At 45.4% G+C, this 17,727-nt stretch overlaps 2 protein-coding genes across 2 annotated transcripts in view; one reads left to right on the forward strand and one right to left on the reverse strand.

The window, feature by feature from the left end:
* Positions 1-216: 216 nt before the first annotated feature.
* Gtf2h5 (general transcription factor IIH subunit 5) lies at positions 217-6,041 on the reverse strand. The gene is made up of 3 exons (XM_032894747.1): positions 5,948-6,041; positions 4,819-4,891; positions 217-844 (listed from the first exon to the last, which is right to left on the reverse strand). The coding sequence occupies exons 2-3, from the start codon at positions 4,851-4,853 to the stop codon at positions 664-666; spliced, it is 216 nt and encodes a 71-aa protein (XP_032750638.1). The 5' UTR covers positions 4,854-4,891; positions 5,948-6,041; the 3' UTR covers positions 217-663.
* A 91-nt stretch (positions 6,042-6,132) lies between these two features.
* Serac1 (serine active site containing 1) overlaps positions 6,133-17,727 on the forward strand; it is a 35,584-nt gene continuing 23,989 nt past the window's right edge. The window contains exons 1-4 of the mRNA XM_032894750.1: positions 6,133-6,244; positions 11,069-11,163; positions 15,375-15,411; positions 16,304-16,440. Coding sequence (XP_032750641.1) covers positions 11,070-11,163; positions 15,375-15,411; positions 16,304-16,440 — 268 coding nt within the window. The 5' untranslated portion in view covers positions 6,133-6,244; position 11,069. The remainder of the gene's footprint in view (positions 6,245-11,068; positions 11,164-15,374; positions 15,412-16,303; positions 16,441-17,727) is intronic.

Here is a 17,727-nt window from a genome sequence, read left to right on the forward strand (position 1 = left end):
ACACGTACTTCTGCTGTACCTTGCACTACCGAGGAACACCCACCTTCATAGGAAAGCGTCCCCGATGTAGTGTGAAAGGCGAAAACTGAAGATGCAAAGCAGAGTCCTCTGTCCCACTGGTTTCTAACTCTGTGGTACTAAAAATGTGCACTTGTTATTAGGAATAAGCAAAATTAATGATACCCAGGTTAAAATGGTAACTTAACCAAACTCCAATATTTTTCTGGTGTATTTAATTGGTGTTTTAAAAAGGCAGGGAAAACATTTATGATTACATTTTATTACATTTACTTATTTGTGCAGGAGGGAGCTACACACACAAGGGTCAGAGGACAACCTTCGGAGTTCTCACCTTGCAGTGTGGTCAGGGTGTCTGGCTTAGTGGCAAGGGCCTTTACCAACTGAGCCATCCCACCAGCACAGCTATGATTATATTTTAATAACAAACAGTAAAAGCCAAATTGCAGCCAGTTGTTAAAATTCTTCTTTACAAAGATTTTTTTAATGGTCCATCAAAATCAGTTGGGAGCTTACATCTGAGTGAATGACCCTGCAGCAGCCTTTCCCACCAAATGCTCGTAACAAGTCTAAACCCCAGGAGACGCTAAGCAGGCCTCTCTCCTGTCTGTGGTTGGGATTGCCAAGTGCTTAACACTAGAGCTCTCACTTCTGGGTAAGAGAAAAGGCATTTTGGTCCATCAGTTCCCCTACTCGCTCCTGGAGGACATTAACCAGTTCCGCAATGACAAAGACATGTGTGTCATCAATGTCTTGAATGATGAACTTCTTCCCCAAGGCATTGGACTCATCCAAGTACAGCAAGAACTGCTTCATGGCGGGATCGCTGTAGAAACAAACACAGATTACAGGACATTATATGGTCAACCAGGCTGCAAAGACTTAACAATTACATCTGAGAATGACAACCTTTTAGGATGACTTTTAAAGTTCGGAACCATTAGTCAATGTCTTATTTTTCTCTCAGTCTAAAGTGGTCATCATTTGTAGCTATGACTTCACATTAGAAGTTGAGTTAGATCAACTTCAAGAGCAAGGCTTTTAAAGACCTCATCACTCATAAGAGGACAAAGTACAGCTATCTGAAGCTCTGCAGATAACAGTGCTTGAACTATAGCTTCCTTAATGATTTTAAAAGCTAGGCCTGGACTCACTGAGCGTGGGGAGAAACAAAAAGGGCTTCAGAGGCAAGTCCAGCAGCCCAGAGTGGACAAAGCCAGTGTAACAGGCTCTTTCCAGATGGCTTACAGGAAGAAAAGGGCCACAAGACAGCAAGTCAGAGCTCCTGCTTCTCGGACTCATTTTCACAAATCCCATCCTGCTATAAAAACACAATCTTTCAAGTGTTTTAAGCATTCAGTCTTAGATGTGTTTTTCTTTGTTTGGGGGCTGGAGTAAGGGAGAGGGAATGGAGGACTGAATCTCATTAAGTACAAGCTGGCTCACTGAACTGGACTTCCAGGCCCTTAGCCTAAGATAAACCTTGGATGGGCCAAAAAAGATTGGGGGGTGGGTGGGGGGGAGTGGTGGCACACACCTTTAATCCCAGCTTGGGATCCAGTCTTTTACTGTGGGTTAAGTAAGAATTAAGATGCTATTGTTCTGGGGTAGGCTCCAGTACAGATCTGGTTAAAAATAAGATCATCATAGTTAGTTTCCAAGTCCCTAAGCTAGAACACCACTTTATCTGATCTGCAGAGAGACTAGTGACCAGATTGTGACGGATTTCTCAGCAGGCTTGGTAATGAAGCTGCCTGCATATTAATCTATGCAGAAATAACTTCCTCCCCCCCATCCCCCTATGCTCCAGGTTATAGGCCAGTCACTTTTCTATGGTTCTCTTTGCTTATTTTCAGAGAAGGTTCTTGGACTGGGGTGCAGCTATTGACAGCATTGGTGACTATGCCTTAAGCCTTATGCTCTGTAATTGTTGAGGTCTATGGTTAAGAATCCTTCAAATCATGAAGGAAAACACTGTTACTGTTTTGTCACATCGAAGTGTGAATGTTCCAGTGTCTGACCCTTAGCTTAGAGAGCATAACTGTGGTAGGTAATATCCACAGTCTCAGTGAGGTAAAAGGGATGCTGTGAAGCCTAGCTTTGATAACTCGGGACTACTGTACTTTAACCTGGCACGTAACCTACACTCCATCAACTGTATGCCACTCGGTGTTCACCCCATTCCCCATTCCTCATTTCTTGGTTCAGCCTGTTAAAATAACTACTTTTAATGACATTTTTAAATTTACATTTTAAATGTTATCCCATTTCCCGGTTTCCCCTCCAGAAACCTGAAATCCTATTCCCCACCCCCTGCTTCTATGATGGTGTTCCCTCCCCGCCCTGATTTTCCTCAACACTGGGGAGCCTGGACAGAACCAAGGATCTTTCCTCCCATTAATGCCCGACAAGGCCATCCTCTGTTACATAAGCGGATGGAGCAATAGGTCCATCCCTGTGTTCTCTTGGGATGGTGGTTTAGTCCCTGGGAGCTCTAGGTGGTCTGGTTCACCTGGTATAATTGTTGTTCCCAGAGGCTTACTGCCTCAGTCTGCTAACCTAGGCCGAGTCCTAGAAGTGTATAGTCTCTGTATAATCTTATCTAGGCCTACAATGTTTTCAGCCTCTGAGACTTAATGAATAAATTAACCCTTTCTAGTTCTTTTGAAGAAATAAAGCTTCATAGATATGAGAAACAAAGCTATAAAAACAAGGTTTTGAGAAATCCATCTGGTGGTCAGGATGCCTAGGACAAACTTGTGACCTTTCTGAGATACATCTGACGTCAGGATGCCCACTGAGATGATAAAGTTTTGGTGATCAAGATTCTGACTAAGCTAATTAAGCAATAACAACTGTTCTCAGAAAGAAAATACCACTCCCTGTGGTAAATTCCGAGAACAACTGCAGGGTGTCATCCTGACCCTGCCCAACCACCCAGTTCACCTCTAAGAGACATGCCCTTTCCCAGTGATTCTCCAAGGCCAGGTGTGGGGCTGGATGAGGAAAGTGACTACTGAGCCAAGAACAGCCCCTTGAGCAGGCCAGCCAATACCTGACCAGATTCCTTGTCCTGTGTACAACCAATAGAATAGGCCAGCTAACCCTGTTGCTGAAGTCTGCCCTCTGTATGAATAAAAGTTGTGTGCTTTTTTGGGTTCGTGGTCACCTCTCCCTGCGTGGACGAGCAACCCCACGTGCGTAGATTAAAAACCTTACACCCTCGTGCTATTGAGCGGTCACTGTCAATCTGTGTTCTGTGGGTTGCACTCCTGAGGTGAGGCCACTTCGGTGTCTTACAACACTTTCTGAACTCTTGGTGGCTGGCTCAATTCAGCTATGCTGGCTCCAATACCTCTCCAACCTAACTGATTCAATCTGGCTTCTTTCTGCCTCTGACTGAAGTGCTCTGCTTGGCTTCATAATACCTCTGGCAATATGTTCTAATTTTCTGTCTCCTTCTCATTCTTTGGCTCACCTGTGTCTAGCTTGTTCTTTCTCTGCAACTTGTCTTTTCTGTAACTGTCTCTGTAAAACTGCTTCCTTCCTCTTGTTCCTCTCTGTTCTTATTGGGCATATCCGACATCACTTTCAACCATGGCTGCTTCCTTCTACAAACTAACTTTACCATCACTGTTTGGGATTAAAGGTGTGTGCTAAGGGCCTGCCTCTATCCCAGCCAGAGTAGCCACACTGCTGGATTAAAATGCGTCTACAGTCAGCCCTTTTACAGTCCTGAACTATTTCCTGGTTTGAGTCCCTCCCACATCAGCTGTGTGTCTTTAACTGGCTTGGCTGGAATCGTTACCTTGCTCAAGTCTAAACCTGCATCATCCTTATGGTAGCTCACGAATCGCAGAGCATCTGATATACTGGAAAGGTAAAACAGAAGCTAGACTTTGAAGATGGGACTTTAAGACTTAATACATGGGAAAGAGATGGTTCTGAGGTTAAGAGCACTTGTTGCTCCTGCAGAGGACCCAGGTTCAGTGCCCAGCACTTACAGGGTGGCTCACAACTTGTTCCTAACTCAAGGTCCTGGCAATCCAATGCCCTCTTCTGATATCCTCAGGTCAACCCTCGTGCACAGAAAATAAAAGTAATTACTAACAGTTTACCTGTCTCACTTCACTCTTTAATGCGGGTACTAGAACATGTGAGACTATGTAAGTGGCTGAAACTGTATCTCCATCAGACAGTGCCGCTCCAAACATTACCATCTAAGTAAAAGCACCACTACCTATGCAACGAATTATAGTAGGTAGGCAGGGAGGAGACAGCATTTTTAAAATTTTTTGAGACAACATTTTACTATCCAGCCTGGGGGATGATGGGAGGCAGGATCTGAAACTCACTATGTAGACCAGGGTGACCTTGAACACCTAAGAGATCCACCTGCTTGGACTAAAAGGCCTGCCCCAAGAGCCTGGCCCAAGTTACTGAATTCTTCCAAGCCTTCATCTAGACAAGAGCTGATGGTTTGAGAATAGAAACACTGTTTCTCTAATCAAGGCTAATCTAACACACAAGCTTCCCATCAAAAATCACTGGAAATAAACACTTAACAGAGACAGTGAAATGTAATATCAGCAAGAAACTTAGCAGCAAATCCTGTCCTGGTTATAAGGAAAGCTTATGAAAATTCTAAATTGAAGCCTGGAATCATTTACATCAACAAAAGGTGCGCACACACATACATACATACATGCACACACGCACACACACACTCACTGAGGCACATTGAATATATAAAACAAGATCCAGTGTCTAAATTTAAAACTCATTGTTAAAACTACAAACCATTCTATAAGCACTCCTTTCAAGACGTTGACCATCTTTCCTCAGGCAGACAGTGCGGATGACTTCAAGAATTCTAAAATAAATGCATAAAATTTAGAAGGGATGAAGTGACATAAAATCCAAAAGTTTTAACCTACTTTGGGGATTTACATCTGAGATGAAACAAAACAACTAAAAACTGTGAGTATTAAAAAGCTAACATTAAGGCATCTAGATATTCCCATTCTTACCAATGCTAAAGCAGATTATTTGCAATATTAATAATGCATAAATCCTACTTACAAATTCTAGTCTAATTAATCCGTTACAAAGTAAGCTCCAGACCCGTCGGGGTGGTTCAGGCTTTTAATCCTAACACTCAAGAGACAGGGGCTGGCAGATCTCTTTAGTTCTGGACCAGCCTGGACTACATAGTGAGCCCCAAACAACCTCCCCTTGCCCCTCGCCACCCCGCAAAAAACGGAAAACCAAAACTCCATTATTCAAAATCAACGAGCCCAACACAAGTGCAAATAGATCCATTATTCAAATGCTTTCTTTTTTTTTAAAGATTTATTTATTTATTTTATGTGTATGAGTACACTGTCACTGTCTTCAGACACACTGGAAGAGGGCATCAGATGATTGTGAGCCACCACGTGGTTGCTGGGACTTGAACTCAAGACCTCTGGAAGAGCATTCAGTGCTCTTAACCACTGAGCCATCTCTCCAGCCCCAAACGCTTTCTTTTTATATCCAGAAGAACGATATACAGGAAGATTCTGGAAGGCAGAAACTACAAAATGGCAGTTCCAAAAGAGCCTCAAAACAGTGACCTGATTTTACCGGTGAGACATCTAGGTCCCTAAATCTTGCCTTCGTTTTAATTAATGAACTACATCCCCCAAGGATCTACATTGGAAATCGCCTGCGTGACAGCCACCATAAAGGTCCCTGACTACACCCAGGTATGGACGGCTATGTTTCCCACACAGGAAAACCGTGATGCAATGCGTGAAGGCCGCGCGGACCCGCAACACAGGCCTTAAAGAGGGTGCGGGACTCGGGTCGGTCCACACGACTGGAGGATCCGTGTTTTCCTGCTCCTCCCCGCCTTATTTCCGACGCCGCAGAGCCCCAAGCAACCTACTGTTTGAAGGCGCTCAAAGCCAGCAGAGTTCCGCCCCCGACACAACCAGGGCCGTCCCAGCGTCGCCTACTCACTGCGCCTGCGTCGTCGTACGTCATCGCGCCAGCGACACTCTAGTAGGTGGGGCGACTCTCTGGGGGCAGGGCCTAAGGGCGGGGGCAAGCTCTTAGAGGCGGGGTCACGTGCCCACTGACGCTTGGCTAGGGCGCAGGTAACTTGTAGCAGCGAAGGTTGGGCGCTGTAGCCCGTGGAGTCCACCGCGAGCGGCCGGGGCTGCCAGAGTCCTTGCGCCAGCAGGTAGGACGGCGAATGGACAGACGGACGGACAGGAGGGAGGGCAAGGGCGTCGCCGCAGCCCCGGGTGAAGAGGGATGTAGCCCTGCAGGGACACTAAGGTCGCGCGGCCTCCGAGGGACCGGGTGATCCGCCGCGGCACCCTCGGACCGATTCTGGCTCTTTTCTTGATTGGTCACTGAGCCGCGCTGGTTGCCCCTGAGGCTTGGAGGAGAGCACCTGAATGGAAGGTGCACCATCCTGGGTTCTGTGTTCTCATGAGCTACACCTGAGTCGGACACATCTTCCTCTTCTCTGACTTGGGAGATTGAATAGTTGGAATGCTGATAGGCTTTTCTAATCCCAGTAACCGTCATTTTAAGATGAAGACCTCCAGAAGGTTCTGAAGTTAATCCTATTCCCCAATTCTGATCTGTAGTCTTAATGTAGCTGAATTCTCAGTAATTGAGACAGGAGGTAGTTGTAACGTCTTGATTTTTAAGTTAAATATTTCCACATTTAAGCTCATACTGATCTTTGCTCTACATGTATCTTCTTCCTTTAACCTGTTTCGTCCTTCCACTTGTTTCCCCCTCAGCTCCTCAAATTTCCCTTTTAAAAATGTATTAATTGATTTGTACTTATGTGGCCTGCTCATGTCATGCATGTGCCCCAGTGAATGAGAGGTCAGAGGACGATTTGAAGGAGTCCATTCTCTTTCAGCATCCCTGGAATGGAGTTCTGTTCATCAGGCTTGGCAACCAGCTGAGCCATCTTGCCATCCCTGGGCCTTATTCCCCCCCCCCCTCTGCTGTATCCCACTCCTTTTTTATTGTTTTTATTTATTTTGTAGAAATGCTAATTTTTTTCATTCCTCTGTTACCTTAATCTAAGAGGCCTCCGACATCCTTCACATAAAGAGTGGCACCTGAAGATCCAATCACTTTAGCCTGGAGTTCCACAGATGCAGCAAGCGCTCAAGTTTCACAGTGCATTAGACAAACAGAAGTGAGGTCTAAATACCATTTTACCCAGGAGATTAAAATATTTGGAAGTGTAGACAGCACTAATCCTTATTAAAATATAGACAAGGGGGAGGGAATAGTTTTGTTTGTCTGCATTAAGTGAGCCTAGTTATACCCAAATGAGCCACTATGGTGTTTTCAGAGATAACAAACCCCATTATCGTTTCCGCCCCTTTACTGCCTCCTCTCCCTTCCATCACCCTAGGAGTCCACCTTTCTCTCTCATGCCTCTCCCCCCAAACACACACACACACACACACACACACACACACACTCTCGCTCTCTCAATTACAGATAAGAGAGAATGCATGCAGTATGTGTCACTGTGGGCCTCTTCTACCATGTTCCTTCAGGTGAGGACTTTGTACTCTCCTTTATGACTGACTGAGGCTCTAGCATGTTATCTGTTTGCTCCACTGGCTACCACGAACAGTGCATCAGTAAAACACTGGTGTGCTGGTATCTCTGGAAAAGCCAGCTTTGACTCTGGATTATATATACCCAGAAGTGGTGTGGCTGGATCATATTGTAGGTCTAAAAGGAATTAATTTAGACTCAGGACCCATTTCCAACTGGGCACAGGAGCATCATTCTGGGTTCTTTAGCCGCTCTACACCCTCTGTGTCCCAAACAAGACATCTGTCCATCGTGTGAACTCTGCTTCTGCTTTGGGGTGGGGGAAGCTCCTCACCTCTAGGACCCATGAACCCTACTCGTTTAAAGCTGCCCCAAGTTTAATCTGCCCAAGTGTCTTGGCTTTGCTTTTTTCTTTTGACCTACATTTTCCTCACTGAAAAATGGGTCCTCTGGCTGGGCAGTGGTAGTGCAGGCCTTTAATTCAGCCCTCAGGGGGATCTCTGAGTTTGGAAAGTTCCATAACCACCAGGGCTGTTACACAAAGAAACCTTGTCTCATGAAAAACAAAAAGCAAAATCGAGCAAGAAAAAAAAAAATCAGTCCTCCAACTCTCAGCTAACTTGTGCATGAACTCTACTGTTGAGCTACGGGTTCTGGACTCACGCCTGCACATTAATGACCTGCGAGGAACCTGAACTCCACCTTGCAAATGCAAATGGCTTCATCTGTTATACTCACCTCAAACTCTTTTTGCTTTTTTACTGACTGAAATCCTCCAGACATTTCTGATGTCTAGACCTGATGTGGACCAGGCACTCTTCTAGATGCTTGTGGTGCAAAGGTGAACAGATAATTAATTTTACTGGGAACAGAGAGACTCTATATAGATGAACAGAAAGATGCCCCGATGGGGATGTGATAGGGCTAGAAGGGTTACTTTGGTTAGGAAGTATCAGCAATGGATGGCCATCAGGAAGATTTTGAAATTGAACTTCTTAATAGCAGCACTAATGACCAGGAATTTTAGCAATAGAGACACCGTTCACGATGGCATTCAAAGCTAAAGGTGTCTAGAAATAGATGTGAGATTCTGGGCTGGAGAGATGGCTCAGCAGTTAAGAGCACTGGCTGTTCTTCCAGAGGACCTGAGTTCAATTCCCAGCTAGCACATGGTGGCGAGTTATATATTATGTATGAACATATTATATTTAATATATGTAATAAATAAATCTTTTAAAAAGCCACTTGAGGCTGCAAATGGATTCCCTCAGAGTATTCAGTAAGGAAAACACTGTGATTTTAGTCTTGTAACAATGGGGAGATAGGAACCTATGTTCTATTAAAGATCTCTGAATTGGCTTTTTCTGTCTCTGTTTCCCCTCTGCCCATCTTACAAAGACCTGTCCAGGCTAGCCTTAAACTTACAAGACTTGACTTGCCTCTGTCTCCTGAGTGCTGGGACTAAGGCATGGCTTATTTAAACAAGTCTGTTTAAAAGCTATTAACATTGTATAACTGACATCATCCCATGATAGAGTAAGTTCAGAATCCTGCTGTGGCCCCTACTTCTATTCTCTCAATAGCATGTGCTGACAAAACCAGCAAGAGGAGGAAACCGGAGAAGCGCTCTCAGTTTGCTCTAATAGACATTAGAAATAGCTAATAGGACACACTACCAGTTCTTTCCAAGTACATCTGGGACAGAAATCAAAATAGGGCCCATTCTGTGCCATCAGACAGACCTGAGCGTGGTTCGCAAGTGTCGGACTTCTTCTGAAGTTTGCTTTTAACCATGGTGGAATTAAGACTAATATAGAAATCAGGAGAAATCCAAAATATTTGAGAATTATGCCCATGTTTTAATGAGTTAGCTGAGCTTTGATAGGATAGTCTCGAAGGACTATATTCCAAGAAACAGACTGGAAAATGCCTTCTTATGAGATCAAGGAAACAGTGTGAAACTTGGTTTAACCAGCAGCACAAGTAAATGGACATCAGAATTCTGAGTGAGTGCGTGTGTGTGTGTGTGTACACGTGTGTGTGTACACGTGTACACGTACACATGAGCAGCACAGTGGTGCGGATGTCAATGACAAGCACTCTTAATCACCCACCGTATTTTAAGACAATTCGTGTCCTATTTTATTTAGAATTTATGTGGGGCTGGGGAGAGGTCGTGCCAGAGCAGCGGAGGGCTGGAGAACAGCTTTCAGGGGTAGGTTCTCTCTTTCCACTTTGTCACTCCATCTTATTTTTTGAGACAAGGTCTCTCACCAAACCTGGGTTTCACCAATTTGGCTAGAGTTGAAGGTCACCACGAGGCCCTAGGAACCTTCCTGCTTCTGTTTCCACTGTGCTAGGTGCATAGGCACATGCTGCTGCCCCGGGCTCGGAACATGCACGCTAGGGATCCAAACTCAAGCCCTCAGCCTTTCTTGCAAATATTTTACTGGCTGAACCATCTCCTCTTCTGCCTTGGAAATTGAAATTTTTAAGTCCATGTTCTAAGTCCATCAATTTGAAGTATGTGCGATAGTCCAGTCGGATCTTTGACAGACATCACAGATCAGAGCATATAGACTCTTCACAGGAAAACAGTCCCACAAGATGAGCTCTTGATCAAAAATTATAAAGCTTGTCAAACAAACTACCACAAGGGCTAGGCACAGAAATGGAGTTTCAAAACAGAGAGTTTTATTTATAAAAATGCTCAGGAGGCAGAGGCAAGTAGATTTCTGTGAGTTCAAGGCCAGCTTGGTCTACAAAGTGAGTTCTGCGGTAGCCAGTGTTATGGAAGAGACCTTGTCTCAGAGAAACAGTTTATAAAATACAGAGGAATATTTAGAAACTGCATGCATTGGCTCAGTGCAGCAGCATGAACCATCCCGAGGCTGAAGGGCCCACACTGCCATTCATTACTTAACAGGGAGAAGAGTTATAGGCTCAACTGGGGCTGGTTAGACTAGAGCTGTGGTGCTTGCCTGGCAGTTAGTGCTGATCGTCAGCTAGCGTTCCTTGGCTGCCTTAGAGGGGATTTTCTGCTTCTCTCCATGGCTGCTGGGCCCTCATTTATCAAGAGCAGACATGCATTGTATTGTATATACTTGAATTTTCCTGGGTTTCCTATTAATTACCATTCACAGCTGAACAGAACTCAAAGAGCAGTGGAAGTACCAGCAAACTTTATTCTAGTGAAGTCTGGTGTGCTTTCAGGGCCGAAACCCTCAAGGAGGTTCTTTTCTCAGTTTTTGAGTAGTCTGACTGCAGGTGACCACTGTGATGATGATCTGTCTTTACAGTCAAAAGAGATTTTAGGGGTCGGGGATTTAGCTCAGTGGTAGAGCGCTTGCCTAGGAAGCGCAAGGCCCTGGGTTCGGTCCCCAGCTCCGAAAAAAAGAACAAAAAAAAAGAGAGATTTTAAGTATATATCAAATTAACCTGCTATTCCTACCTTCCACCAACACAGGATGTCCCTTGCTGCAAGCTACTGTGTTATCTGCTGCAGAAGGATAGGAACCTTTGCTCCCCGATCAAAAAGTCACACATCCTGGAGAAATATCCGTGAGTACAGTTCCAGGTCTCCATTTTCTAGTAGGAATAGTGATGGGATTGTGACCACTTTCCTGGAAAGCACTACACAACCAATAGTCAATGCTGCGTCTCTCGTTTGCTTATGTCTTTCTGTACCAATGAGTCACATTAAGTTTATAAGTCTAGAGCCATACGTGAGCCAAAGATTGTCCTGGCCAATCAGTTGTTCATGTTCAACTTTCCAAACTTAATCCTGACCGTGTTCTCATTCCCCGTACATTTACTTAGCTCTTGCAGAGTCAGGTACCTCCACCAGGTTCTGGGACACAGTGCTGAGCAAGGAGACTATCTCCTTGTCCTGTGGAGCTGTGGGACCTGCCTCATCTGCTCTATACTGCAGGCATGGGGTCTGCCCTGATTTATGCCACACTGTTGTCCAGCTCTCTTCACAGGGCTCTCCCTGATCGTCTAGGCCATACAGTCTGAGTCAGTGTGGAACCTGGTTAGTTATCTGGTTCCTCCCATAGAGTAAGCTCAGAGGGAGGTGTTGTGTTTCTAGACCTGTTGAAGTGGGTGGGTGGAGCCTGCCTTTCATCCTAGCACTCCAGAGAGAGGCAGGTGGATCTCTTTGAGTTTGGGCCCCGCCCTAAGCACAGAAAGCAGGCTAACCAGGATCACACACAGTTAGACCTGTCTCCCCATCTTAGTTAGGGCCACTCCCTGGCCTCCACAGGCTTGTTCAAACATATGAGTCTATGGAGGCCATACCTAAACATAACATAATAAAAACGTATATTTAGTCCAACTTCCAAAGTCCCCATAGTCTATAGCAGTGTCAACAGTGTTAAAAGCCTTTCAAAGTTCATAGTCTCTTCTGAGATCCATCCAGTCATTTAACTGTAATCCCCGAATTAAGACAGGCAACCAGATGGGCAAACTTACAGTCTGCCATGTCCATGTCTGATGTCAAATCGTCTTCAGACCTTAAATTCCTTTTTCATCTTTGTTGACTGCAACAAACTTTTTCTCCTGAGCTTGTTCCACTCCCTGTTAGCAACTTTCCTCAGCAGAGAGCCTGTGACTCTGGCATCTTTAACATCTTTGGGTCTCCAAGACAGCTTCAATGTTACAGCTTGTTTCAATGTCTGGGGTCCACACATGATCCTCCACAGGGCTGGCTTTACTTCTCCAGCTCCGCCCTCTATAGCAGTTTAATTTCAGGTTGATCCACGCTACACTGTTGCTGTTGTTCTTGTTGCCATGGTACTGACGTCTCCACCACTCTGGGGTCTTCCACTGCAACTAGGCTTCACCGGTAGCCTCTCACAGGCTCTCTTCATGTGCCAAGCCTCAACTCCTTTGCATGACCCTTCAGTTCTGGGCCGTCAACTACAACTAAGGCTGCACCTTCACCAATGGCCTTCCATGGCCTCTCACAGTCTCAAGCCTCAGATGTTCTTTATGACCTCTTCATTCCTTCAAAACCAGTACTACCTGGGTGACTCTTACACATTACCAAGTCCAGCTGCAGCACGAGGTACAGCCTTGGTTATCTCTGGAACACAGCTTCTTTGTGTTCTCAGAAAAAACACTTCCCAGAAGATTTCACCTCAGTGATGCTGGTCTCTTCTTAATCACCACTAATTTCTTAGCTCCAGCTGACCAGCACCAATTGTCCCTGTAGTCTCCTTCTCTTGAATATAAAGCCAGAGACACATGGCTGAAGCTGCTGAGTTCTGCTGCTTGCAGGAGCTGGAACATGGCCCCCTTGTTCTATTATCTGTAGCTTCCTCTTTTCTTCCTCCTTCACTGCCTTAGCTTGGCTGTCCTGGATCTTGCTCTGTAGATTGACCTTGAGTTTAGACATCTGCATGCCTGTCTCCTGGGACTAAAGGTGTGTGCCACCACACCTGCATTTAAGTTTTTCTTTACCTAGAACTTGCTCTGTTCTAGGCTGGCCTTGAACTCAGAGATCTGCTTGTCTTTGCCTCCTGGGACTAAAGGTTTGTACTAAGTTGTCTGGAGCTGACTTAGGTGGGTGGGGTCTTGCCCCAAGGTCACTACTTCCTTTATTCAATTTAACATCCTTGAGCACAGATTCAGCTCCGTTTCACTTCCTGTGTCCTTTTAATGCTCAAACCATATATCTTGTATTTTTCCTTTCTCAACTTCCCTTTTTTTTTTTTTAATTATTAAAATGCTCTTCATAAGGGTGAACTTTAGTAACCACACAACAGAATTTACACCAGGCTGTTTGGGGACTTCCGTTTTCAAAGCAATTAATCTAAATCTCTTCACCTTAATCTCAAGTACACTCTTTGGACAATGGCAAAAAGCAGCCACATTTTCCCCCAAAATACCACAAAAACAGTCTTTAGGCCACATACTGAAATTCTTTACTGAACCGTCTTGGGCCATGTCTGATCATTTCAGATTATTCTCAGTAACAAAGTCTTCCCCATTCCTACTAGGATAGCCCATTAAGCCCCATTTAAAGCATCCCACTGCTTTTCAAATCCAAAGTCCCAAAATCCACATTCTTCCAATTAAAAACATGGTTAAGCCTATCCCAGCAATCCCCCAGTCCCTGGTACTAACTTTTGTCTTAGTTAGGGTTTTATTGCTGTGAACAGACACCATGGCTAATGCAAGTTTTATAAAGGACAACATTTAATTGGGGCTGACTTACAGGTTTAAGAGGTTCAGTCCATTATCATCAAGTCAGGAGCATGGCTGCATCTAGGCATCCGAGAGTTCTACATCTTCATGCAAAGGGAGCCAGGAACAGACCGAGCATCCTCAGGCACCTAGGATGAGGGTCTCCAAGCCCACCCCCACAGTGACACACTTCCTCCAACAAGGCCAAACTTTCTAATAGTGCCACTTCCTGGGCCAAGCATATGCAAACCATCACATTCCCCAAACAATACAAACCAAAATATCTGTTGGGCTTACACGGTGGGTCAGTGTATAAGAGCATTTATTGTGCAAGCATGAGGACCTAAGTTCAAATTCCCAGCACCCACATAAGTAAAAGACTGGTATAGTACCGTGCACCTGTAACTCTAGCACTGAGAAGTGTGGAACAGAGGTAAGGGGATTGCTGGCTGCCAGCCTAGCTCCAGGTCCTGTGACCATTGTTGGCAGAACAAAGCAGAGAGTGACAGAGCAGCGTAGATGTCCTCCTCTGGCCTTCATGCACCATGCATGGGCCTGTGCACCCGTGCATGAGAGAGAGAACATGCGCGCATGGGCACACGCATACTCACCATCTATGCGCCTATTTTTGCAGTGGATTCTTGCAGAAAAGGCTTTTCTCTTTCTTTCTCTCAGTATTTCCAGTACAGTGAACTGCAGAGTGTCACATATACCTTTAGTGGAAAAGAACAGAGAGGAAAGGCCATGAAGATTGGGACTGGGACACAGCTAGGGGAAGGGCATGTGCCTAAGCACACAAGCTCCTGTTTGACGCCCAGCATTGAGAGAGACACTGGGAGTCTAGTAGAAGGCTCAGGCAGTAGCAGCAAAGAAAACACTGGAGCATCAGAGAGTCACAGTCAGGAAATCTGGGCATAGCCTCTGCAGACCTCCTCATCCCTGTGGTAGACCTACTGTGGAGGTAGACCTACTGTGGAGGTAGACCTACTGTGGAGGTAGACCTACTGTGGAGGTAGACCTACTGTGGAGGTAGACCTACTGTGGAGGTAGACCTACTGTGGAGGCCCGTGAGTCCCTGGGGCAGTGTCCCCCCCTTGATTTCCACAGACTTTAGTCTGTGGCCAGCCTTCCTGCTCAGCAGTCCAGATTGGATAGGCACCTGTCTGCCAGTAATAGTTTAAAAATATATATTTAAAATGTTTCCAAGGTCCAAACAAAAGTTTAGATGGGGGCGTGTAATCTTTGCTGCTTAAACCACCAAGGGCAGTTTGATTATTTGGGGGAAAATTCATTTTAGTGTTTCTGCTTGAGAGTTCCTTAATGAAGGTGCTGGAAAGCTTGGTGACCCCACCTTACCTCTAGCTGCAGAAGCTCCTACTGGTTATGCTCAGGGGACCTGTGACCCTGGCTGTATAGCAGTGGCTGGGCCTGATTTCTTTTGATTTGGTTTGGAGTAGCAAAACAGGACTTGAGGGATGAGTTTGAGAGCCATAAGTACAAGTCATGTTTTACTCAGTGCTGCCTTGTATGGATAGTTGCCGATAATAAATATAACACGTAATGCAATCTCTTTCTTTTTGAAGGAAATATTGTAAGATTTACCGGATCCCTCATTGTAGGGTAAGTACTGATGCTTACCCTCCAGTGTTAATGGCTTTATGATACTATTAGAAGCCTTCACAGAAGAGACTTGTAGAGAGCACAGGGTACCCACAGGATGTGGACAGTCAGAAGGTTGGACATAAATGAGTAATGGCACTGTATGTGATAGATTCCAACTGAGACGTCATGCACATCCATTCTCAGGAGAGTGGGTTAGTAATGTGTAAGATATTATGTCGTGAGGGACTATATGTCCAGACAGTAGTGTGGATGGGTAAGGCTGAATAAGAACATGTCTAGCCCGAGTCTGTGCACATGAAGCGTGAAGTCAGGCTGAGCTGAGCACTGTGTTTAAGGATGTGCACTCAGGCAGCAGACCCACAATGTGAAACAGTGACATTATGACTATTGCTCCCGAAAAAGCTGGCTGCTGTAACGTTTGGGATTGCTCATCTTGGGGCCACTTGCTGGTGTGTGTGTGTGTGTGTGTGTGTGTGTGTGTGTGTGTGTGTGTGTGTGTGTGTGTGTATTGTATTGTTGGTTGGTTGGTTTTTCAAGACAGGGTTTATCTGTGTAACCCTGGCTATCCTGGAACTTGCTCTGTAGACCAGACTGGCCTCTAACTCAAATCCACCCTGCCTCTGCCTCTGCCTCTGCCTCTGCCTCTGCCTCTGCCTCCGCCTCCTAAGTGCTGGGCTTAAAGCTGTGAGCCACCACTGCCTAGCTCACTTCTTGTCTTAAACTAAGATGGATGTATACACATGTACATGTGTGTATACACACATGTAAAGTGACACTTGGGCATTGCTGTGTGCTAGTTTCCTAGTAAACTAGAAAGCAGCTCACTGTGAATGCTATTGGGTCCTATTTAGATCCTGATTTGTGAGGAGCTTTTTGTTTCTTTTTTTAGGGGTTCTTTATTTATTACATACCAAGTGCTGGCCCTGAAAAAGTCTTTAACGTTGGATACTCAGGTGGTTGAAAGAGAAAAAATGAAGTCTTACATCTATGTGCACAAAGCTCTCGTGGACAGTTTAGACAACCATGGTAAGTTTCATGCTACATAAAATTTAGAAGTGGGTCTGTCTCTCTGAGTACCGTTTTGACAAGTAGACTTGGCATTCTGGAAGGATCAGCAGAGCCTGTTGGAGCCAAGCCCCCAAGTCTTGATCATGGCTCTATTGCAGTGAAGAAGAACCATGACCAAGACAACACTCATAAAAGGACACATTGGATTGGGGGCTTCCTTACAGTTTCAGAGGCTTAGTCCATGGACATCATGGCTGGACCATGGCAGCATACAGGCAGGTGCTGAAACAGTAGCTGAGAGCTATATCATGATCTGTAGCCAGGCAGAGAGACTGAGCCAAGTATGGGCTCTTTGAAAAGGCAAAGCCCACCCCCAGTAGCATACTTGCTCCAGAAAGGCCACACCCACTCCACACGGCCCCACCTCCTGGTCCTTCCAATTCTATCAGAGTCCCACTTGACCAAGCATTCAAATATATGAGCCTATAGGGGGCCACTCTTACTGAAACAACCACACCAACCATTTACTGATGACCAGATTTGGGGCTTCTGTGTTTCCCCTAGTCTTTAGCTCCTTTAGAACAAAGGACTGGCCCCTGCCCTTGTGTCTAACTCTGGGTTCCCTGTTGCTGCGAGCCGTCAGCTCAGTTTCGAAAATGTTTGCGTTTGCCATTCAGCGCAGAGACTATCATACTGTAGGGGGTGACGCATGCAACTGAGCTCAAGAAACAGGTTGAGAAAAGTGAATTCAACTTATTCATTGCTGCCCTCTGTTATGAATACTGAGTTAAGACTTCTCCTCCATGTCAAGGTTGTATGCTGGCCTCTTGGTAACTCAGTAGAGGTGAGACTTTGGCTCAGAGAAGAGTCTATTTGGCTCTGGGCATCTTGGTGAGCCCTCACTCTACTCTGCCTTGTAGCTGTCCTAGAATGCCAGCCCTCGTGTTCCTCTGAGCAGATCACAGCCCCTGCATTGGGTGGGTTCCTTGTGACCTATATATTATCACCACTCCATCTTTATTGTATTTCCTCCTTACCACGTCTTATAATTTACCTGTGTGGTGAGGCTCAAGCTCATTCTTAAAGTGTTTTCCAAGTTCTGTTCTGTGTCAGTTATTTACAGGAAACATTCTGGATATTGGTCAGCCTGTGTTCTTCATGAGACCTGTTATACTCTCACCTGTTCTCTTTCTCCCTGACCTTGTTCTGAGTCTGAAGCATTCTGTGTTCCCACAACACGGCGGGAATGTGTTGCCACTCACAGTGGCAAGAAGAGGCCCCGGGTGGTATTGTTTTTATGTCTCT

The sequence above is a fragment of the Rattus rattus genome, chromosome 2 (assembly GCF_011064425.1).
Source record: "Rattus rattus isolate New Zealand chromosome 2, Rrattus_CSIRO_v1, whole genome shotgun sequence".
NCBI lineage: Eukaryota > Metazoa > Chordata > Mammalia > Rodentia > Muridae > Rattus > Rattus rattus.

Coding starts and splice junctions, on each gene's coding strand:
- Gtf2h5 (XM_032894747.1), bottom strand. CDS start 4,853: ATGGTCAACGTCTTGAAAGGAGTGCTTATAGAATG. Junction 845..4,818: donor AAAGGAGTGCTTATAGAATG/GTTTGTAGTTTT, acceptor TTGTTTCTACAG/CGATCCCGCCATGAAGCAGT.